This window comes from Rhinolophus sinicus, chromosome 1, assembly GCF_057876585.1.
Source record: "Rhinolophus sinicus isolate RSI-liver-muscle chromosome 1, RSI-T2T, whole genome shotgun sequence".
NCBI classification, from domain to species: domain Eukaryota; kingdom Metazoa; phylum Chordata; class Mammalia; order Chiroptera; family Rhinolophidae; genus Rhinolophus; species Rhinolophus sinicus.
In genome coordinates this window covers 212409031-212433124 of record NC_142501.1, presented here as the reverse complement: position 1 = coordinate 212433124, position 24094 = coordinate 212409031, and the positions used below count along the sequence as shown (strand labels likewise).

The 24094-nt window shown below is 53.4% G+C and overlaps 1 protein-coding gene across 6 annotated transcripts in view; it reads left to right on the top strand.

Moving 5' to 3' along the window:
* The window catches only part of AFAP1 (actin filament associated protein 1), a 126138-nt gene extending 106460 nt beyond the window's left edge, over positions 1-19678 (top strand). For 3 of the 6 annotated variants that reach the window (XM_074320794.2, XM_074320792.2, XM_074320799.2), the window contains 6 exons: positions 547-813; positions 2660-2774; positions 6728-6892; positions 8492-8682; positions 12211-12372; positions 14951-19678. In XM_074320794.2, coding sequence (XP_074176895.1) covers positions 547-813; positions 2660-2774; positions 6728-6892; positions 8492-8682; positions 12211-12372; positions 14951-14977 — 927 coding nt within the window. In that variant the 3' untranslated portion in view covers positions 14978-19678. Of the gene's footprint in view, positions 1-546; positions 814-2659; positions 2775-6727; positions 6893-8491; positions 8683-10870; positions 12056-12210; positions 12373-14950 lie in introns of those variants that run through there. The other 3 variants (XM_074320807.2, XM_074320803.2, XR_012492384.2) reach the window with 2 other exon arrangements.
* Positions 19679-24094: the final 4416 nt, after the last annotated feature.

The window sequence follows — 24094 nt, the reverse complement described above, 5'->3', positions numbered from 1 at the left end:
CCTCCGCCAGCCCTGTGACCATTGTGCCTCAGTTTCCTCCTACTTCATAGGATCCCCCTGAGAATTACAGGGTTCGAGATTTGGAAAGCCTTTAAAACAATTGTCTAGACCATATGATTACTGTACAACAAGACGCAGCGCTTCGGGGGGCTCTCGCCATGGTTGCTCGGTCCCTGGGTGCCCTGTCCGGCTTCCCTTCTACCACGTTGCTTTGTTTTCTGGATCAGGACTTCCATCCGAAATCTGGTCCTTTAAAGAAAGAAATGTCAAGTCACTTCTTTTTCCTGCTTTAAAAAACAGACCAAAAACTTCATAAGCCTGTGATTCTGGGATGACTTCAGGAAGAAAGAAAATTTTCCTGAAGTCCCCAAAAGCAGAAGAGTTCTTCTGAATCAGTTCACCTATAGTACTTGTGTGTCCGTGTTTTATTGATAACAGTTGGGGGTATGTGCACATGTTTGGGGGTGCTAATAACGTCTCACTGTGCTAAAATCTGCTGTGCTTTCTGTGGCCGAGACACTAACGACAAAGCTGTGTGTGTTACAGTGGGAACCCGAAGATGGCTTTCCTGCTTCCTGTAGCGGAGGCCTGGGAGAAGAGGTGCTTTATGATAACGCAGTCCTGTACGATAACTTGCCGTCTCCGAAAATCTTTGCGCGCCACCCGCCTGCTGACAGGAAGGCTTCTAGGCTGTCTACTGACAAACTGTCCTGTAACCATTACAAACACCCCACCTCCTGCGGCCTCCCTTCCGCTCAGTCTGTCACTAACACCTCTTCTGTGGGGAGGGCGTCTCTCGGGCTCGGCTCCCAGGTACAGCATCGCATTCTGTCATGTTCTAGAATCCTCTTTCAGTCAGGGTTCTCCTACAAAGTTTTGCAATGATACCAACTTGTAGTAAGGGAAACCCATCAAGGGTAAAGCATAATTTATTTCTCCCCAGCTAGAAAGTAATTTGCAAGTGCAATCAACGTTTGGCCACCCAGGCACTGATGAAATATTTCTAACTGGTTCATGGTTAAAGCACCATATTTCTTCACCTACATCTGGCTCTCTTTCCATTCTTGGAAAACTCCCCAGTGAATTTTATGAATTATGTCATCTAAAGGCAAAGATTCTAAAAAGGACAGGGACAGTGAGACTTTTCAGAAGATTCTTGAGCTGCAAGTTTTTTTAATGTGTCCATTACATGTCAGGGAGGAACGGTGGACTCCAGGTAGTAACTGCTTTTTGATCTTCAACGTTAAATAGGATTGTTCAGAGTACTGTGGTATTTTTCCATAATGAGTATAAAAGTGTGCTCCCTACAATCAAGCAATAAGGATTATGGATTGTCATTGACTCACTGAATGATATACTTATCATTCAACCTTGATATTGAACTGTTGCTTGTCCCACACGTCACATTTATGGCAAGCTGTAACATGTCAGTGTAAATACTGATTTGTGTTTTCACGCATTTTCAACCTAAGAATTTTTTTATACGTTGAATAGAGATCTATACGTCATATGTAAGAATGCTCTACACACACAAAGCAGACGGACACATTTTAGATTTTTTTCTTTTCCCTCTGTTTTTGCGGTAATCTTGAAAAAAAAATGATGAATGCCCAGAAGACCCTAGAATTTCAGATCATGGTAGCATATAGCAACTTTTCCCAACCGATTGGTTTCACCAGAATCCCATGGAAAGTTTTGTTTGTTTTTTATTTTTAATGACAGTTGTTCAGATCCCAGCTCTGGAAAGTCTCTTGGGTGAGTGTGAGGGGCCCAGACCCATGTGTGGTCAGGCGTGGGAGCCATTGGCCTCTAGTGTTTTTGAGTCCTTATGTCGAAAGTCTGGTAGTTTGCTGAGCAAACGGAGGCTCCGAAAGTGTCAGTGTCTCGCTCAGCAGCTCCTAGGTGCTGGAGCCAGAATTTGAATCTAGGCTCTAATGACTCCCGAACATGGGCCCATGGCAGGAGGAGGTGGAGTGATGGAAAAGCATAACCTAGACTTAGCCTTTACCCTCCAGCTGAAAGCATCACACAGCTAAGGCGCACGCCCGCACTTGAGCAAAATGCAGCATTTGTTGGCCTGCAGCAATCCAAGAAGTAGGGGTACTATTGGATTTTTTTAAAAACCTGTGGTTGGTCAAAATTTAGTTCAAACTGTTTCTAGGTCGTGAGTCTTGTTTCCTCAGACACTGTCAATGAGTCAAAAGTAGTTATTGATCCCATTAGGGCGCCAGGCAGCTTAGAAGCGCTAGAAGCAGGATGTGGTTGCACAGTCATGCTGCTCCCAGAAAGAGCGTTCCAGAAAAGAAACGCTGTTTGTCAGAAACAGACTTAAGCAATCTCAGCCCAGTCACTTAGTACCCCGGTACCCGACTGCCTGTGCCGGTGTCCAGACCAGCAGTAGTGATCTCCCAGCAGAAGCACATACTTTTTACTGCATTCCAGCTGAGGACATCCGAGAGTCCCTCCATACTGGAACCTCTTAGCCAGTCGGGGGAGATCCCAGCAGTCCAGTGCTTGGGAACCATATCGGTTTTCTACGACCCTCATGTTTTTCTGTCTGTGCTACATGCTACTTAGCGTCAGAGACTGAAACGATTTACTGCAAAAAAAGCTTTTTTGATCGTTTGTTTTTAATTTTCTCATATATTTATTTCAACAGTTGAAGGGTAAAAAGCCCCCAGTAGCGTCCAGTGGAGTTACAGGAAAAGGGAAGGCTCTGAGCAGTCAGCAGAAGAAAGCGGATTCGGCAGCCGGCGTGAAGCGCACACCTTCAAGTAAGGTTATCCCTGGTGTCGTGTTCTAGTAGTAGCTGCAGGTTGCAGAGTTGGGCTGGATGAGCCATCTTCCCATCTCCCCACTCGGGGAGACAATGCCGGGTTTGGGGGGTCAGTGGGCTTGATGGGACTGTGGCAGCGTCATCCTCATTTGCTGGGTGGGAGAATGGTGACAATTCTTCCCCCAGCCTTTATGACAGTTGTATAGGAAAGGAAAAGCAGAGCTGGTTTGTTAACTGTAGAAGTGGTGAAACACATTTAAGTGTGAGGCAGCGGTACCGTGTTTCCCTGAAAATAAGACCTGGCCGGACCATCACCTCTAATGCGTCTTTTGGAGCAAAAATTAATATAAAATCCCGGTCTTACTTTACTAGAAGACCCGGTCTTATTTTACTATAAGACTGGGTCTATATAATATAATATAATATAATATAATATAATATAATATAATACCTGGTCTTATATTAATTTTTGCTCCCAAAGACTCATTAGAGCTGATGGTCTGGCTAGGTCTCATTTTCAGAGAAACAGGGTAGGTGCAGGCTGCAGTGCAGCTGCAAGGGCCCTGGACTTGGGGCCCAGGGACCTCGGTTTATGTCCCTGATCTGTTGGGGACTTAGTGACTTCAGTCGAGTCACATACACACTCTAAACTCAGCTTCCATGTGTTAGCTGTACACGAGTGGCTACTGTGATTTATTTCTATGGTGAAGTGACCCAGGTAATAACGGACTCCAGAGCACTAGAGAAATATGGAGTTAGGCAGGATCCTGGTCCCGCAGTGCCGGGCCGTCGCCTGTCCTCCTGCCTCATTCTCAGAGGCACCTCTTAAGGGTAGGTGTTGTCATCCACCCTGCTGTGTACACGTGGAAATGGCCTCTGAGGGATTCTGTGGCTTCCCCAGGGCTCACAGCGGGGGGATAACAACCAGAGTGAGCACCAGGTTTTACCCGAAGCTGGCAGGGGACAACCGAGCAGAGGAGCAACGACCCAAGGGGACTCGGTACCCTCCCTTTTCTACAGGTGGATAAAGCTGGACAACACTGTTATCAGGCATAATGGTGTTTCTTCAGCCTGGTGATGCTGGGCGCCTCTTCACTCGGCAGCCAGGTGCCATGTACCCACGTAAGGTGCTCGGCTTGTTGGTGGGCTGCGAAGATAAGACAGAGGAGGTGCTTGGGTCTGGCAGAGAATCACACAGCGGGCACGCAGAGGGGCCCGCGAAGCACGGGTGCATACGAGGCTCAGCAGCTCCCGTGGTCGGGGCTGGCAGGGAAGGGTTCCAGGCAGGGAGATGCGAGTCGGGCCTGTGAGTGTGACAGGGCCGCTGTGACGTTGTGTCTCTGCTTTGTGCCTCTGGCTCTGTAGCTGGAGGAGCAGTGTGCGCGTGAATGAACGAGCACGAGCAGCTGCTTCCAGTTAGTGCCCTCTGACCACCCGACACTAGCTGACCTCCGAGTGCACCGAGATGTAGTGTCACGGGCAGAGTACACGGGGGTGGGGAGGCTGGCTTTGTGCTTGGCCCTACACGTGGACCAGCCTCAGCAGGAGAGGCTGCTTCTGCCCCAAGGAAAGCGGTCTGTTCTTCACGTAAACTTGTCTCTGCGGTGGTTCTCCTCAAACGCACGTTTTAGGCAGGCAGGTCAGGAGCCAGTTGGGCCAAATCCTTGTTTATCATTATTTGTGTAATGTGCTGACTTATCGGGACCTTATCTCTTTGGCGACCTCATTTCCTAATGCAGTCGGGTGTGCTTATATTCACTTAAAATGTTAGGGTCGTTCACGTGGGGCGAGGGATAACTTGTGCTTTCTGTGCGAGGCCCAGTGCCACGCCATTCTGTGAGTACCTGGGCTGATTTTGTTCCCTAGATGATTTATTCATTCCTTTATTTTATGAGACCTTCTGGTGAGAATTTTTATTAACTGTGGTGACATCTAATGGTGACAACAGAGAAATAATTGCATCTGTGTTTTTGCTGAATTCAGCTAGTTACATTGCAGACTGGATGGGGTTTATTGCATGGGGACCAGATGATGGGGAAATGTATAGGTTACTACATAGCGGTTTGTCGGGGGAGCGTCGTAGCTCAGAAATAAGTGCCTAGAGTTTCGATGTTGCCCTTTGCAGAGCGTCCTGACCCTGAGCCAGAGAGCGGTACTTTGGTTTCAGCTGGGTGGTTTGGGCAGCTCAGGCTGTGGTCCCTTTCTACGGTCTGTGTGCGTGTTGTGTTTCTTAGGAAGGGAAAGATGAGTGGGGAGTGGTGACTTCCGGCTGCCCGCATCAGTGCAGTGTTTTGTTGCGGTCCCTGTGGTTTGCGTTGCAGGAGTTGATGCGTTCGGCAGTTGGGAGCAGTGCTGGAAGCGGCTCCCACTGCCTCTGTGCACAGGGCGCTGGGGCCTGTGTTCTCACTGACTGTGATTGGCGCTGCCGGGGCGTGGCCACCACCTCCCAGGTGTCAGATGCTTCTGTGAGATGGTTTTTGGGTAATACATCGAATTCTTTAAAACCTACAAGGTAGGTCTTACCACGTGTGCTTTACAGCGGGGGGAGCAGAGGCTCGGGGAAAGCAGCTGCCTGCCTGGCCCACTGCCTTCATCATTAACTGGTACGCCACCCCCTACCCCTGCTAACGTTGTTTCTAGTTGAGAGCAGTCAGACGTGCAGATAAGTAATCGGGGTGCATTGTGGAATATGGAGAGGCTGTGTGTGTGAGGGCTGGGGGACCTCTGAGCTGCAGTCAGGTCTGAGTGGTTACCCGTCGGAAGCAGTGGGGGACGCTGGAAGCTTCAAGAATGGTGGCCCTGGGTCAGTCTTGGCCTTATTGCAGTGTATTTTCACAGAAGCCGTTTCTAAATTACTGTTATCAAAGGCCAGCATACTTAGAGGAAAAGCGCACAGGTGCAGGATTCTAATGTCATGTGCAGCAGTGATGTGACATTGGCCAGATCCCGCCGGTATCCCTAAGACGGGGTTCTTCTTCATTCACTCCCTCATTTTATTTAATGAGCATTTACGAGTGCTCATTTTATGTTTGTTCTGAGTGCTTTATAAATAGTAACTTAATCCTCTTAACAACCCTATGAGTTATCCCCATTTCACAGATGAGCAACTGAGGCACAGAGAGATTAAGTACCTTGTTCAAGGTCATGCAGCGACAGGTGACAAGCTGGGATTCAAACCTAGACAGTCGGGTGCAGACCCACCCTCTGTTGCCTCTTCATTATCTCATTTGTTCATCCGTTCACCAACCGGTACTTATCACATGCTCAGTCCTCCCAGGTACCGTCTCAGAGCGGCAGATGTAGCTGCCACCAAGTCAGCAGAACAAGCAGATGGCGGAGTCGCAGGGTCAGATGTGACGGTGTCATGCACATGTTTTGAAAAATACGGACAACTACACAAATTCCGAGATGCCTGGATATTGATAACCTCCTTTCTCTTCAGGGTGTAGAATGTTCACTGTCCACCTGAGGTGCTTGCCTGCAAGGGAAGAGAATCAAAGGAATTTCCTAGCATTTTATTTTTGTTGTTTCAATTGAAGAGCTTAACATGCTCCCCCGCCCCTTTATTTTAAAGCTTTTATTTATTTAAGTGTGTTTTTCCAGGACCCATCAGCTCCAAATCAAGTAGTTGTTTCAGTCTAGTTGTGGAGGGCGCAGCTCGCACTGGCCCATGTGGGGATCGAACTGGCAACCCTGTTGTTAGGAGCACCGGGCTCTAACCAACTGTAACCGGCTGCCACTGCTATTTTCATTTTTAAAATTTGTTTCAAAGAGTCTGGGATCATTTGAACTATTTTGTTTAGTTCAAACTGGTCCTGTTCTTTCTCTTATTGAATCAGTGGAAAGCACTTGAGTTCCTTTTGCCGAGCTGGCTGATTGAGTCGGCTTTGTGAGTCCCCTAATACCTTCTTGGTTAAACCTGACTTTCCACTGCTGCTTTGTTTCCGTAAGATGCTGATCAGTACAAGTACGGCAAGAACCGGGTGGAAGCAGACGCCAAGCGGCTGCAGACCAAGGAAGAGGAGCTGCTGAGAAGGAAGGAAGGCCTGCGGAACAGGCTGGCCCAGCTCCGGAAAGAGAGGCGAGACCTGCGGGCCGCCATTGAAGTGAACGCCGGTATGAGACGCCCACTCGTGTCAGAGTCTAGATTGCCTCTGCTCTGCCCGCAGGGCCTGTAGCTCAGCTGGCTCTCGTCTTAGTAAGACCCCCTCATTCGTGCAGTGCTTCTTGGAGTCGGGAAGCGTTGCTGGTGAGCGCAAGGCAGGTGCCAAGGTGACGGAATGACGGACAGGCAGCGGTCCAGGCCTGGCCCTGCTCCTGCCCACTGAGGCTGGCAGGTTACGGGGAGCTGTCCCGGCCTCCAGGGCGGACGGCCTGGAGCCTGTGCACTGTGTGTGCTGAGGCAGTTGGGTTTCTCAGCAGGAAGACGGCCCACAGGGCAGGTCACGTTCAGAAGCCCACGTCGAGGTCTCTGGATGGTGGAAAGAGCCCTCCATTCCCTGAGAAGGGACTGCTGAGAGCAGGCAGTGTCTGAGGTCTTGGAAGGGAGGACGGGAGGAGGCCAGGCCAGTGGCAAGAAGCCCCGGAGAGGCGCTGAGCGTCCGGCAGGCAGTCACAGGGAAGCGAGTGAGGTGCTGTCTGCATCCGGCTTATTCTCGCCGGCAGAAGCGAGGTGTGCGGTTCCTGGCCCTGGGGAAGTACATGCGCCGTGGCTCCAGATTGTTCTGACCCCGGGGCAGAACCGACTCTAGATTTCCATGCTGGGAGCTCGGAGTGGGAGCAGGGCAGGCGGGCCGGTGTGGAGGACGGGACAGTCTGGAGGGGAAATGCCTCCTCTCAGGTGGTCACCGTGCAGGGACGAGCTGGCACGCAGGCGCACGGAATTCGAGCCTTTTCTGACTTTGTGCCGAAAGGAGTTTTAGGAAAGGAAGTGCTGTTGGAGTTTGAAGAATGGGAGGCAGCTGTTGGCTGAGCGGGTCAGAGCTGACGTGTGGGAGGAGGCGGGAGGGGGCACGTGGCACAGGCCTCCGGGGCAGGCAGAGTAAGCCAGGGAGTTGTCCAGGTGTAGCATAGTGAAGATGCAGAGAGATTCCAGCAGCTTTTGGCCTCGAAAACTGAGAAGGTCACGTGCCACGAGCACGAGACCAGGGCCATGGGCACCAGTTGGTCATTGCCTTGGAATCATTTTTCTTGTCTGTCCAATGGGTACGACACCTGCCTTCCTGTGCCACTGGAACCATTTCAAATAAAATAAATAGAGCAGGTGAGCTTGAGGAAACGTGTGTCGTGTTCTGTGGAGGGGCAGGCTGTGTTGTATGTTGACCACAGGGGCAGAGCAGGTGACTCATGAGGACGTGGTAGAAGGATTAGGACAGGAAAATACTCAGACTTTCCAAGTCAGGGACGCCTTTGGAAGCCATGCAGTTTAATTCCACATTTTAAAATGAGTGTATTGAGGCACAGGGCCAGAACTGGAATTGTGAGAATCAAGGTCTCCTGCTTCCGGGTCCATATTCTCCCAGCAGCAGCCAAGGCAATTGGTGAGAAAATGACTTGGCTCCTTTAAAGAACAGTTGAGTTTCGTAGGGAGGACTCAAGTCAGGGGATCTCAACCCCCGAAATCTCACAGAGCCCCCCATGGGGGCACCAAGCATCTGCCCGCTGGTACTATGACCCTTTGTCTGGTTGGCGCCACACTGTTTCTCTGGGTTTCAGGCAGGAAGACCCAGCTGATCCTGGAGGAGAAGTTAAAGACGCTGGAGGACGAGTGTAAGCAGAAGGAGACAGAGCGTGTCAACTTGGAGCTTGAGCTGACGGAGGTCAAGGAGAGCCTGAGGAAAGCCCTGGCTGGCGGGATCACCCTGGGGCTGGCCATCGAGCCCCGGTCAGGGACCTCGAGTCCACAGGTAACGTCTGCCAGCCCCCGAAGCGGCTGCGCGGTCGCGGGCGTCCAGGGAAATGCCCCCGTGACTTTCTGAAGGAGCCACTGGTCGTCCCCTAGCCTCAGCACGGCAGATACACCACGCGCGTCCCCTTCAGACACTTCCTCAACTGTGTGCTAAGTTCACTGACACTAAGTGTTCTTAATGCTTTCTCCGAGCTTTTAAAAAGGTGGTGGAGACACCGAGCCTGTTTTCTTCCCCGTTACAAAATCTGATTGTAATAGGTACAGTCCGGTTTGTCCCTTTTGAATCATGTCCTAATTTGATGCCACTTCATGAGGTACAAACTTGAATTCAGTGTAGCTGATTCTTATAAAATGTCTAGCATGTCCTTAAATTGTGCCGGGCACGGGGGAACTGGCAACGAATGAAGCAGTCTGTATCCTCTTCGATTCGAATAGAACAAATGGAAATCATTTGTCACACGAGAATTACCACCTTAATGATAATCATCTACTGCTCGCTCATTTGTCTTTTCCGCATGAGTATTCCGTGGACTCCTTTCCACCCGGTGAGTCGGGCATTACTGCTTCCATTTTACAATGAGGAATGGAGGCCCAGAGAAGGAAAGTGAACGTGCCCGAGAGCAGACAGCTAACACGGGGCAGGCCTGAACCCAGCTCCTTCCTTCTCAGCTGAGGGCCACCACCACCACCCCACGTCCCCTTCCCGAGGGCTCGCTTCCGGTCCTTTCCAAACTGGCAAACTGCCCCTCCCCACAGCACTGGGGCGGCTCCGTGGGGAAGATAAGATATATGGATTCATGATGTGTGGCACCCCTCACCACTGCCCACCAGCCCCGCCATGTCCCCTGGTTCACCTCATTCGCCCACTCTCCACAGAAACCATCTCAAAACTTCTCCCTTCTCCTCCAAACCCTGTTTTCTGGTCCCTTCCAGTGAGCCTCCCCCACACACTTGCGGAGATGCCTCCCCCTCTTGCCAGAGCTCTTCTAGCAGCACGGCAGGCGCTCCCATCACCAAAACCACGACACCCACCGTGGGCCACTTCTTTCAGCCACAGCTGAGTGGAGTGTTTGGGAAGTGGCTCTGGGATCACACAGGCCAGCATTTGAGGTGACTCAACCTCTCTAGGCTGCGGTTTTCACCTGTAAAATGCGGGCAGTAGTATTCCCTACGGCCGGGATCGTGTATGGTAGCTCTTGGCACCGTGCCTCGCCAAAGAAAGTGTTTGCCCATCCATTCCGATATGTGTTAACTCATTCATTCATTCATCCCACAACTTATGGGCAGATATGTGCCCTGCTTCCTCTGGGTGCCAGGAGCTGCGCTAGGGGCTCAGCAGTGAACTTGATAGATGAGCATCGCTGTGTTCACAGCTTATATTCTAGTGAGGGGAGACAGCCCAGTAAGATATTTATGTCAGATGTTGATAAGTGCTATGGAGAGGACAGCAGGGAACGCGGTGCTCTTAGAGCCCAAGGCCTGAGGGCGACGCAGACTTCTAAGTGTTCCACGTCATCGGGGCCGAGGGCACAGGGAGGCCAGTTGTAACTGGAAGTGGTGGTAAGGCTGTGAGCCCTGCCCGACATGGGGCAGGGGTCTTTTCTCAACACTCACTGACTTCTGGGCCCCTGGTGACCCTTGTCAGAGGCGGGCTGGAGGCAGGGTAGCATGTGGCCCCTGTGGCCCTCTTGACCTCCCTGGAGTGTGGGCTGAGGAACTGCTGGCATTGCCACCTTTGGGTCCCCTTAGAGGGGATGTGCTACGCCCCAGACCCCAACCTCTGACTGCAGGCGCTGTCTGACCTTCTCTCCTGTATCTTCAGCTCTTCCCCCCCTCCCCCCCCCCGCTTCCTCCAAAGCATTTCTAGATTCTCTAGTTTGTTCCACCTTAAAAGAAGGATTCTGCCTTGGCCCCACATTCCTCTCCAGTTACCGTCCTGTGGCCCACACCTTCTCTTTCCTATTAAACTGGAAATAGTGGTCTGTACTCAGGGTGTCCAGCTCAGCCGGCTCACTTCACTCGCTGTGGCTCGGCTCCTCCCCGAACCTGCTTTCATCAAGGTGACCTCCAGAACTAGCAACTTTCTGTGTGTGCGGTGACCCCACATTTCCTGGGTGTTTCCCTGACTCTCAAGAGTCTCGCTCTTGGCCCCCTTTTGTCCGCTCTTTCCTCTTTGGCCCAGATAGTCAGGTGCGTCCTTCTGAAGCTGTAGGACCTGCGTTGGAGCTCGCACTCAGACCACGGGCTTGCCGCTTTCTCTCTTTTGAGGACCTCTGCCTGGACTTGGGTTGCCATCCTGTGCCCGGCGTCGCAGCTCTGCATCTTTTCTGCCCAGACCATGTCCTCGGACTAGCAGCTTGTTAGAGGGACGCGTCCCAGAGGAGTGGCACATGCTGTCGAGCCGGTCCCAGGGAGAGACGGTGTTAATGTCTCCATCCCCCATGCCCTCTCGGCCAAAGCTGCCTTTTCAAAGCATTTCCAAGTAACCCGGACATGGGCAAAGCTGGCTGCTTGGGGCCCATGGTCAGCAGCCCCACGGGGGTTCTAAACGACGTTCTAATGGCACATGAAGCACTGTTCTCCCAAAGCAATGTGCCGTGTGACCTGGCCAGGGGTGGTCCGTGTCACATCACACAGGAACAACAGCAGGTGTTTTCCTCGGAGCCCTGATGCGGGTATTGCTGTGGCTTGCCCCGGAAGACCCTCCTGGAAGGACCAAGGCTGGGGGTCTGGGCCCCGGAAAGGACATGCTGTTCACTTCAGGCTTCCAGAAAACGTCTTCCTTGGTCGTGTGCTCACTGTGCTGTGAGCTGGCAGGACCCTCCGTGGTGATCAGCGCTAGGGTCGCTTCAGTGAGCTGAAGCTGCAGCGGCGCTTCCAGGAGCTCATGGCCCAGGCTGCCACTGGTCGAGGTCCCCGCGTTTCTGCGGCCTGGGTGCCACAGGTGGCTGTGGACATAAGTCATCTTGGAAATCAGAAAGCACTGTGCACAGGGACACGTTGGAGGCTGCGTGATGGGGCTGGAGGGGCCGCATTGAATGCGGGGACGTGGCCTGCAGCCCGCCTTCCCCACCTCCCGTCAGCAGCCTCACTCGGTCTTTCTGTCTGTAAAATGGACGTGTGAAAGTCGCACTTAGTTATATTTATAGGTACAGTAGCACCTCGGTTTTCAAACGTCTCCATTGACGAACATTTTGTTTTACGAATGCCATAAACCCGGAAGTAAATGCTTCGGTTTTTGAACACGCCTCTGAAGTCAAACGTCACGCGGCTTCCGCTGAGTGCGAGATCCTGAGGCCTCGCTGTCGGCTGTTTTCCAACGTTTCAGAACTCGAACAGTCTTCCGGGACGGATTATGTTCGAAAACCGAGGTACCGCTGTATATGTATATATATGGTGGTCCTTGTTATTGTTATTTTTGCCTATTTCCAAAACCCATTGTTGTCTTTAAAGTAAACCATTTCCTGCTGGGACGTAGTGATGCTTGGAAAGCACAGCTCACACCTGGTCTTGTCTCTGTGTTAAGTCTCCAGTCTTCAGGCACCGGACTCTGGAGAACTCGCCCATGTCCAGCTGTGAGACCAGTGATGCCGAGGGCCCACTTCCTGTGAACAGCGCGGCCGTCCTAAAGAAGAGCCAGCCAGCCGGCAGCTCCCCCTGCCGGGGGCACGTGCTTCGGAAAGCCAAGGTCAGTGCCCTCACCCCTCGTGCTGGCAGGGTATACCAGAATTGATGGGGGGGCGCAGACTGATGGGGGCGCAGGCTGATGGGGGCGCAGGCTGATGGGGGCGCAGACTGATGGGGCTGCAGTCTGATGGGGGACACTAGCTGATGGGGGGCTGCTGATTGACGGGGGCACAGACTGGTGAGGGCACAGTCTGATGGTGGGGGCACAGGCACACCGCAGGCACTTCAGCTACAGGCTCTTGCGGGAGGGACGAAGGAGTTCTACACCTTCCGTTAGATGCCATTTCTGAATGTCTTCCAACTCCTTCCAACAGTCAGACTCGCCTTCGGGCATCCTTTTCAAAGGCACAAAGGACTAGAATCTTCCCAAAGGCATTTACCATCTGGTATCAGGAAAGCCAGCGGCTCTGCTCTGTCTCAGGAGCAGGCAGGACTCCTGGCTTCTCCTGATGTGGTTTCTCACTGGGGCGTAGAGCCTGGGGGAGCTGACCTGGAACTCTGTCCAGGCCCCGTTTTCTCCAGCCCCCCACCCTCAGCCTTATCCATCAGTCGTCGAGGGCAGTGGGGACTCTTAGGTCCGTCCTACAGTGTCTTCCAGTCTCTGGTGCGATCAGCCACTAACACTTTTTGATGCTAAGCTTACAACTCTCTGAAAAATCTAAAAACTGTTTATAGTTTGTCAAAGCAGTATAGTTTATCTTGATAGCAGTAACTGAAAGTGTGTCATATGGAAAAATCATCCTTGGTACAATGGCATTAATTCATCCAGATGAATTTAATTTGTTCTGACAAATGTGGAGGCCAGACATCCTCCCTTCACTGCCTCTGGGGCCTCCAATTGCTGTCATGGCTTTTGTTCTCTGGCAGCTTGGGAGCCCATTCCAAATTGGCTAGAAATATGTTATTTTCTGCAAGGTGGGTCTGGTGTTAGATAAGAAAGCGAATGTTAACCACTGGCTACACTTGATGTGTTCACGGGAGGGTCACTGGTGACCCACCCGCTCGAGAATTGGTCCTTCACAGCAGATGTGTTGGACTGAAGACTGTGGGTTGGTCAATTTAGGGAAAAGAAGGATTGTTGGGCGTCATTCTGTGACTTCCCTCAGCATTCATCAAGTGTTCTTGGTTTGTAACTGTTGTGCTCATTTACAGGGGACTGTGTTTTTACTGAGAGATTTAGAACTGAGCTGCCCAATAAAATCCCCTAATGATTTGCAGATGAGAACTGCACTACAAGTATTTCAGTTATTCGGTTCTTTACTGTCACAGAAACCAGACTTACAGCTATGCAAGTGAAGCCTCCGAAGGGCTGCCCTTACTGGCTGTGCCCACCCCATCCTGAGGCCCGGGCACTCCGGCTCCTGCCGCTTTGTCACGACCGGCCCACACTCACAGGGGGACATGCAGACAACACGGAGGAAGTAGCCAGGAGGAGTCTTGCTAAAAGAATGGGATTGGGCGGGGGTCGGGGGGGACCAGATTCCTGAAAACAGTGACAAGGGACCATGGCTGCAGGAAGGGGTGGCAGTGTGGCCTTTTGACTCGGGGGCTGTGGCCGTGCGTTCAGAGCTGCGCATGGGAGCCATTTCCACAGGCATCGGCGCTGGGCTGCCCCACAGATTGCACCAGCCATTGACATGCCCTGCCTTTCTGAACCGCACTGCCAGGGCCTCCGGGCTGGGCAGTGTCCCTGGAGCTCTCCATCTGGTGCTCTGCTTGGTGGCGGTGTTACCGTTGCTGAATGTGGGCGGTGAGCACTGGCGGTGTCTGCAGGTGGCAGTCGTGTCCTCGCTGAGACCGGCAGTGCCATAGCTTGGTGAGCTGGGCGGAGACTGCCAGTTAGTGCTGGTCTCGTGCTCGTCCTCCCAGCGTCCTCCCAGCGTCTCTATTGACAGCGGCCCACGTGGTTGTCCCAGGGGGACTGGGAAACAGCATATGCTCTGGGAAACAGCTGCCTCTGCTCTCACGTGCAGGCGACGCCGAGGAAGCAGCCAGGAGTCTCGCCCACAGCCTCCCCACATGAGTGGGACAGGGCAGGGGTTTCCTGGACCTAGACGGCCTGTCCTCGCTGCAGAGCCAGGTGCTGAGTGCTCGCAGGTGGTTATGTAGCTCTGTTTTGGTTTCTGCCAGTGTGCTACTAACGTGTTGTTAACCATTCACTGCACTTGAACTTTTGATTCTAGAAAAGGTGAGACATTCTTGATTTTATACGGTATGTGAAGGTGTGCAGTGCGCTCCTGGCCCAGTTAGGAGCGCCCGGGACACACCGTGGGAGTCGGGCGTCTGCATCAGAGCAGCACGACTGACGCACCGAGGGGGGAGGGAAGGCCCTGCTCGGGGAGCAGGCCGTGTAGCGTGGACTTCCACACACGGTTTCTCCTTGGGTCTTCGGGCACTTCCGAGTCCTGGTCAGGACTCCCGCTGCTCTGACTTTGGGGCCGTGGGGTGACTGTGGTTATTCTAGGAAGCTGCCATCCAGCCCCCCGCCCACACCCTCCCAGCCACAGATACGACTGGGGTGTCTCGTGGCCCCTTGCCGCTTGGCTCTGTCCAACTCTTGTTCTCACTTCCCTTGTCAGGAATGGGAGCTGAAGAATGGGACATAGAGGCGATGTGGGAGCGCTCCAGCGCCAGCAGGCGTCGCCGCCCGGATGCCACCCACAGGAAGCTGTGCCCACGTGGCCCCCGCGTGCGGCAGGATACGGGGTTTGTGACTGAGCTCCGAGGCCCGTCCCCAGACCCGGCTCATGTGTATTCTTTCTACTGTATAATGGTGTCCTTTAAAGAAATTTACCTGTACCACTTTGGTTTCCAACTTCATTTGTTAAAAACAAAAAGGGATGAAAGGTATTGTAAAAGAATCCTGTGGCAGATGGAGACATTGCATCTTTTCACCCAGCAAAACGACGGCTTGAACCAGTGTCAGCCCAACCCCAGACTGAAGGTGAACGGGGCTGTGGGCCCCGAGTCCTCGACGTGGCCTTTCCAGCAAGTGTCACCAGCGCCCGTGGGCACTGGGGCTGCCTTGCCTGTCTGCCAGGGGCGCCTGGACACGCATGGCATGACCCCTACTGTGTCTGTGTCCCCTCCCACACACCTGTCCCCTTGTCCCTTGAGGTAAAGGCCTGAGGAATTGTGCTGTGACACATTTTTTACCTTTTAATGTTTTTTTTCCTGGACAGATGCTTTTATCACCTGGACAAGAAAAGCTGCCATTCTTTTTAAATTTTCAAAAAATGTTCTCTTTTGATCGTGTGCTGCACTTAGCAATAAGGGGTTTTCAGAGATTCGTATCATGATGTATTAATTATTTGTACTGCTTCAGAAAGGCAGCGAGGGTGTCTGATACTCCACTGATGTGTGGCCTCCCCTTTTCAATGTCCCAGCGTCTCTCCCACTGCGGAGCTGGCGGGCGGTCCTCACCTGCACAGCCTCAGGGTCACGGTTAGACTTCCCTTCACAGGACGCTTACTGGTGGCGTGGGTCCATCCTGTGCAAAGGGAGCAGGTTCTGGAAGTCGTACAGTTCTAGAACCTTAGCGTCACAGAGCACGAGAAGGACCGAGAGGGGAGAGAGAGAGAGAGAGAGAGAGAGAGAGAGCGAGCTCCTAGTCCCCTCCACACCCCCTGCTCCAGTTTGCAGATTGCAGCCCTGCACGCGTCTGTGGACTTGGGTGCGATCCTCCTCTCCAGACACGAGGGCTGTGTTGGCCTCCTCGTCGCTTTTCCTGTTTGCCTCCTGTGTGGTCTTTCTTGGGGGTAACCAGGCCTAAGGCATAAAGGGGACAGAGAGATCTAGCTTCTACCCCATGGGTCTCAGAACCACACTTCTGTGTCTCCAGGGACACTCTCAGGAGTTGTTACGAAGGTGCAGACAATGATAAGGAACTCAGAGGCAGGCAGCCCTCCGCGGACCGATGCGTGGCAGCAGGGCACGCGTGGAGGGCTCTTGCTACCAAAACGTGGAGCCGGGGTGAGGCACGCCTGTCCTGCCCCATTGGGAAGGCGGTCCTACCCAGGCACCCTGCCCTCTCAGCACATCCCGGGGTCACCGCCCCTCCCGCAGGCGCTGTGGGCAGGGCTGTTTCGTGCCAGGGCCGTCCGTGTGCGGGGCCGTATGATTTTACTGGCTAGGCCAGTGAACCAGTCTCTGGTGCAGAAGGAAGTTTTCCAACAAGAATCGGAAGCTGTTTAACTGGAGTCCACCTGAAACTTGAATTTATTGCAAAGCCCTGTGCCAGGAGTATTTGTGGTTCCTGGGCTGTCACCTGGCCCTGTCACCGACGCCCACGGCTTAGCAGGCTGAAGCACAGCCCATCAACCAACGTGGGCACGGCTGACCCCAGCAGATCCAAGCAGGAAGCTGGAGGGAGCCCCAAAGCCTCAGGCCCTCTTCCCGCCAGTGCTGGGCGGGGCCCTCTTCTCCCCTTGGCCCTCAGTCCACTGCGCCGGTGCAGCTCCTTTTCTGTGAAGGGAAAGGACGTGCCCCCAGCTCTCTGCTGCCTGCGGGGCCAGCACCGCTCCCCCACTGAAGGCTTGTGGGGCAGGTCTTTCTGCTGGCAGCCAACTCTGCCCTGAGGACTGCCAGCTTTCCACTGTTCTTAGGAAGGGAGACCCTGGCAGCCTGCGTTCTCGACCTCAGCCGGCGGAGGTGGGCGGCCCTGAGGCGGTGGGTGTACCACCAGCGGGGCAGCCTCCGCGGGCCGCCACCAAGGACGCAGTTGGTCAGGTCAGGTCAGGCCCGGATGCGGACTCTGGTCTGCAGACTCCTGGCTACATGTTTTGTTTCTCAAGCCCTAGGTCTTAAATCACTTTCAGAACCATCAGCCTTTTAAAGAGGATGGTGAACTTAAATCCCATTGGGTTCCACGGAGCCGTTTAAAATGGGCCCTGTGAGGGCGAGGCTGCTGATAGCGTATGTTCCCCTCCATGTTTTTAGATTTGATTGGAAAGTTAGTTTAAAGCACTTGCTTCAAAATAAGTTATTTATTTGTATATGTTCAATATAGTTTTTAATTTATATCTGTATATATTAGACACACCTGAGACATCTTGTCAGGAATCTGACAGTGACCTCGTTGTATCACTCTCCCAAATTGGGCCCCGGGGGTGGCCCTGCGACACGGATGGAGCCGGTAGGTGGGTGAGAGCCTGACCCAGTCCCTCACTGCTGGGGCGCAGATCACGCTCCACAGGGAGAAGTCAGATTCCCTTAGAAATGTCCCCCGTTCCCGTAACACTCATGTTCCCAGAGTGCTGGCCAGACCAGGACAGGATCCTGACCAAAAGTGGGAAGAACGTGGTGCCACACGGGGTGCAGGGCTGGCATACGCTGCCCCGGGTTCCCCCCGTTCGGACCCGAAGCCACGCTCTCAGCCTCAGGGTCTGCTTCCGGCTCCCTTTTGGTAAGGTGCCATCAGTGTGCGAGGTCCCCTCCACTTTTATATTTTTATACTGTTTTGAGCTCCCTCGCCAACCTTTTGCACAAAAACAGTGATGGGGAAGGGCTCTGTATGTCACCACTGCCGTGGACATGCCTGAAGCATTCGCTCCCCCTCTGCCCGGAGTCTGCAGTGGGGTCCATCTGTGAGGGCACACACGCCAGCAGGCCTCGTCCGGCCTCAGGATGGTTCCACCACCCGCCGGGGGACCAGAGTGGGGCTGGGGAATGTCTGGGCCCAGGTGCTGGACTCAGCGTCCAGAGGGCAAGGCCTCGCACGCGGATCCTCCCACGGTCTCCTGTTGGGAGGCCTGGTGACGTTAGGCCATAGGGCAAGGGCAGTCTTGTCCCCTGTAGGTGCACTCGAGCTGGTCAGGCCTGGCTTTCACCTCGTCCACTTGTCCGGAGCTGTTTCTAGCTGTTCTGAAAACCCCAAGCCACTCGGATGGGTTGGAGGTTGCCACCTCTTGCAAAGTCTGTTTCTTAATATGTGTCCTAGGCCCTGAAGGCCACCCCAGGGAGCTGCAGGCTCACTTTCGTCGTGGCGACAGTTTGAACTTCTGTGCAGGTTTCCAAGGGGACAGCTGTGAGGCTGCGGGTGGGCCTGGGGACTGTGGGCGAGGCTCATGCCACACCTCTTTCCAGAAGGGAGTGTTCGCTGTCAGGAGCTGTGGGGGGGGGCGGGGCACGTAAATGCTGCCACAGACCCAGCTCACAGGCACTGCTCTCTGTTTATTCACCAAGTCGCATGACGGGAACTTCCTGAGGATGGGCAGCTGGTTGGGCTCACTCAGGCCCACTCTGTCACCAGAGAAGCTGGCGGTGTCACCTCTGTGCCTGGCGCAGCGGGCAGGGGGCTGACCGCCATCCAGCCAGGGCTGGTGCTTATATATCGCCTCTTCCAGGAGCACAGCGGCCGGAAGTCTAGGCAGGTCCTTCCCCTTTATATAAAGGCCACAGCGACACTGAAATGTTAAACTATTGCCTTCCTCCTTTTTTCTAAAATAATTTTTAATGGGGAAAATAATTTCTAATCATGGTATAGTTTTAAAGAGGGCAATTATTACTATTTGTTCCTGTTAGTGCTGCCTCATTATCCCCATGACGGGCTAGCTTGATACTGTGAAGTAAACTAAAATTTTCGTGCCATACACACACACAGCACCGCGCCACAGCGAAAGCAGGACAGCTCGTCCCTGGGCAGCTGTTGGCTTCATTCGGATGCATCCTCTTGCCCGTCTCTTGTAGAGTATTTCCAGTTACCTTCCTCCCGAAAAGCTCACCTTGATGGTGTACAAGTGTGACCAGGTGGCTCTGTTTGACACCATGGGAGATATTTTCAAAATGGGATCGTCAGCTCATAATTCTTGGGGACCAAAGGTGTTTTTTATAATCTTTGTATTTGATTTTCTGATGAGAAGGGATGTTTAAATTTTAACATCAACTTTTAAATTACAGGTCTTCATCATTAAGTGACTGTGCTATACATTGTAATATGTTTTCATAGTAAGAATGTAATTATTTCCTTATTGTATTTTTAAAAAACTAAAGTCATATTTAAAATTCTCTTTGAAAGAAGCAGGCAGGAAACAGGAAAGATTTTTTTTTAACTAAATATGTTGGCAGTGCCCGTTTTAAATGACTGTAAATATGTTTTCATATGTGTTTCTCAATGTATTTAATTCATAAAGTGAAAAGTTTTATCAGAAATGGACATACCAGTGTTCCATCCATTTGCCCCATTTTGTAGTTGCCTCACTTGAATTTCTTTACTAGGGATTTTTCTACTGTTTTACACGGTGTAGCCCAGACCGGCGCCCTGCGGCGTGACTCATTTGTGTATTATTAATAAAACTCTTCCAACCAGGCGTCCTTGTCTTGACCAACCTGCTTTGAAGTGCAGACGGGGAAGTCACTCGGTTTCTCACGGTCTTCCTTCTTGTTGAATGGACGCAGTTTGATGGGTGTGGTGTGTCAGAAGTAACTGGCGAAGGAAGAAGAGGGGAATAGCTTTGTTGCTATTAGCAAGAATCCTCCACTTTCATGAAAGAACCATAGTTGTTTTATTGTTTTTTTGAAGTGCCTTTTGGTCCACAGACTCAAATATTAAATTCAAGAAATGATTGTGCACCTGGCAAGTGTCAGGCTCTGTGCCAGGTGCTGGAAATAGGGATGGATCAGGTGTGACTTGCTCTCAGGGCGCTCCCTCGAATAAATGGGTGACCCCGGTGTGCTCTGGGAATACAGGGCCCTATGGGGACGTCTGGAGCCATGGGAGAAAGCGCGGCTGCCTTGGAGACAGTCGGGGCGGGTTTGCAGGCGGGTGGGTATGGGAGCTGGGTCGTGGTGTTTAGGAGTCTGGCAAGGAGAGAACACGTTCCCATGGGAGCCACCAGCAGGAGCGGAGGGTGGAGGAAGGGGACTACGAGCCAGCGGGACAAAGGCTGGCAGCTGCACAGAGCAGGGACCGGGACCTGGGAGGAAGGTGCACCAGAGTCTAGAGCTGGTTGGTCAGAGGGGAGGGCTTCCTGTCAGGTGGAGAAGGGAACGCTGTGGCATGTGGCCAAGGCTTCTCCTGTGGGAGGGTGGCCAGATTTCTGGGTTTTGGCCTAGTGGGATGAGAATGTGGCACAGTGCTGACCAAGGCAGGCCCTTATGGCCACTCTGCAGTGTGCCCAGGGGAGCAGAGGTACCAGTTTCCACAGGTGCACACGCCGCCTGTGATGGCAGACAGACGGCAGATAGAGCAGCCAAAGGAGACCTGAAGGGGGCTGGCTCTTCCCTCCAGAACTCGCCTTGCGGTGGCCCTGCTTCAAGTACTTGCACAGACGGTGACTTGAGTAGCTGGGCCACCTGTCACCTGACAGAAGACACGGAGGAGCCGCGGTTGGGTGAGCGCAGCACAGAAGGAGCCGTGATGGATCTGAAGCCTGCAGGACTTTCGGGTCATGGAGCTGGAGAGGCCAGGTCAGATCACAGGAGAAGGGGTGGCCCGGAGCCCAGAGCACAGGCATGTCTGTGGACCAGGGACGTCCCAGTGGCAAACTGCCCATCTAGACCCGCCTTGCAAAGGTCTAGGACCAGAGGAGTCCGTGCAGCTCCTTCACCCTGAGTCCATGGTCCCTCTGGCTTCAGGTGGGGGTTGGCTGGTCACGTCACAGACAGTGAAGGGTCCCCTTTTATTGTCAGTTGAAAGCAACCGCCTGGAAGTCAGAAGGTGAGATGAGCTCTCCAGGCCACCTGAGATGACGGGACGTCATTTTTCAAGTGCTCTCAGCTTGTCTCAATGCTCTTGGAGCTGCAGTCTTCCTGCCCCCCACCACTCGCTGTTCAGTGGTGGGTGATGGTCTTGCTGAGGGCGCAGCCAAAGCTTTATTGAGGCTGCTTTTAGTGGAGGCTCCTTCTCGGGCCCTGAACGTGCCATGGCCTGGTGGGCTGCCAGACGACAAGAAAGGGCCTCTTTCCTTTAGAACTTTGCAAGACGGCACCAGAGCGCGTGGCCGTGCTTTTTTAAACCACGGAGACGAATCAGGGCTAGTCACCATGAGTTATGATTTGGGGAGCAGGCCACACGAAGCATCACCAGCATAAACCAGGAGCCCAGCTCCATCGTGGGAAGCAGGGAAAACACTGTACGATCCAGATTTTATAATGGACACTCCTTCGAGTTTATGCTGCTGGAAAAATGGCTGTCTTCTCATAGGAAGGGAACAATTGGTCAAAGTAGGGTCGAAACATAGCAGGTGGATGCCTCAGTGAAACAGGCAGGTGTACTCACCTGGGGGCCAGTGCAAGCTGGTCCTGAGCACCGAGAGGACTGGTCTGTCCTGAAACCATCCCCAGGGGCCGGGGGCCAGTGCCCAGCTGAGGGCTGGCTGCCGCCCTCCCTGGTGCCGCCGGCCGCTGAGGGGGACGGCTGCCCAGGCTCCAAGCCTGTCTTTTTATTCCGATGCCCTGACCCCTGGGACCTCACTGAACCTGGATGGCTGGCCTTCCCTTCCCAGGGCGGCCAGTCCCTAGGACAGTAAGGGGCGCCTGCAAGCAGCCCTTTTGTGTACAAACCATTCCAGAGCCCACACCCCAGCCCCGCCATGTGGGGTTCCCCAGGGCTCACACTCTGAGCCCCCAGGGCAGATGCCAGACACCCAGGACAGCCCCCCCCCCCGTCAATGAAGGTATTTATTCAGGTTTTCCCCTCCCTCTGCCTCCTGACGGACCCCAGTGCCCCCCACCACCACGTGGTGTGGCGTGACGTGGCGTGGCTTGCTCTTCTCGGGAACTGTGAGTTTAACAAACTTGCCTGTTCAGTGGCCGTCACCTCCTGATCTGTTGGCCTCCCCGTAGCGGATAAGAAACTCCCCGGTCCTGTGGGAAGGGCGTGGGTTTTGCTGTCTGCCAGCCTCTGCCTTGAATCTGGCGTGTTTTATTATTTCTGTCACCCATAAAGTGGGAGAATAACAACTGTCTTGCAGGCTCATTGTGAGACTACAATGGGATGAGGTGTGTAAAACCTCCAGCACCATCTGTCAGCCAACGGGCTCAGAGTGCACACCACCCTGGGGCTCTTCCCCAGCACCCGAAAGGCTGCTAGGAGAGAGCCCAGCATCCCCTGCTCTCCCGGCGCCATGCTCGATCTCGGACCAGATCCTACAAAAGGTTATGTTCTCACGTGGGAAAGAAGCGGCAGGCTGCCCTGGGCCCTGGGGGCACAAGGAGTGAACCTGCTCCTTCTGAGTGCACAGCCCGGCAGTGAGACCCCGATGGCTAGCTCACAGCTGTTCACGCCACAGGCCGGGCACACCTGCTCTGCCGAGAGCTGTTCTTGGCACGGGAGCTGCCGTGATGAGCCAGATGCGATGCTAACTGCTTCTTGAGGGCCACTGGGGTGACAATAACTAAAGCAGGAATAAACAGGAAGTGCCTGTATTGATAAAGCTCTTGCTCAGACAGAGGGCACCCCCAGGCATCATCCCTAAGGCGCAGATGGAGGGTGTCACAGGAGAGGGGCAGAGTCATACCAGGGAGGTGGGAGGGCAGATCACATGGGGCTTTTGAAGCTGAGGGGAAGTGGGTCCTCGGGTTTTTGGTTACAAGGAAGAGAAGGCCCCACCCAGTGAGAAGTCCCGCGGCCAGCACCTCCATGACTGTCAGGAACCCAGGTCCTTCCCATCCGGCCTCTGCCGTCCTGGAATCCCTCTTGTTGGGCTGGGGGCAGCTGGTCCAGCCTGGAGTCCAGGCACAGCCGTACCCAGGGGAAGAGGGGGCACTGGCCCGCCAGGAATGACCTGAGCCCCAGAGGAGTGGGCGTGCCATGACCAGCTGCCACCACGGTCCTCCCTGTGCAAACAGCCAGGCTCCCTGAAGAGCAGACAGATGCTGGTGGAACTGGGCTTCTGCTGGGTGGGGGCTAAGCGTGCATGCGGGCGGGTGGGTGGGGTGCCCACAGATGCTGCTTCAGGAGGAATGTGGGTGTCGGGCCCCTGGAGGGTTCCAGGCAGGACCTTGTCCGCATGTGTAAAGGACTCTGAGTGCACCACCGTGGGGAACTGTCCGGCGGAGGTGGTGGGGTACACAGGGAGCCAGCTCACTCGATCTTGTTTCCACTTGTGTTTTGATGAATATTATTTGTCGTATTGATGTGACCACAATCCTTACTTACATCCCAAGTACCCATTACAGGACTGCTTGCTTTGATGCCCCCCCCTTTTTTTTTTCTTAAAAGGTGCACAAATCTAAATGTCTCTTTCTACATCCTTCACATTTGACTGAGGCTGAGTTCTCCGTAAAAGTCCCTCCTTTATCTTCGGCCTTGGGAACCACAGGGAAGCCTCCGTGCTGCCCGCGTTCCCCCCTGTAAGTAGCCTCTTTTTTCTATTTAGAAGCTTGTAGCACTTTCTAATCTTTTCCTTCGAATTAAAACCTTGTACGGGAGACAGCTGCAGGCCTGGTGTACGAGCTGTCTGTCTTGTTCCCCAGCAATGCCTCCTCCCAGTAGAGCTCCCTGGTCTCCGACAGCTCCTGTCTCCTTTGTTCTGAGAGACAGTATCTCTTCTGTCCGTTGCGCGGTGACAGGCCCAGGTTCTGCGCTTTATCACCTTTGATGCAAACATTAGCCCCCTCATGGGTTTTACCCTCCTGCTCCTCTTACACCCGTGACTCCCCTTCCACTCAGCCTGAGGACCTTTCCTGTCTTGTCTCAAAGGGCGCGCATTTTCCTGCATTTTCCATCAAGTCACAAGGCGTATCATCTCTAGAATTTTCTCCGATAAACTCCTATCCACAAA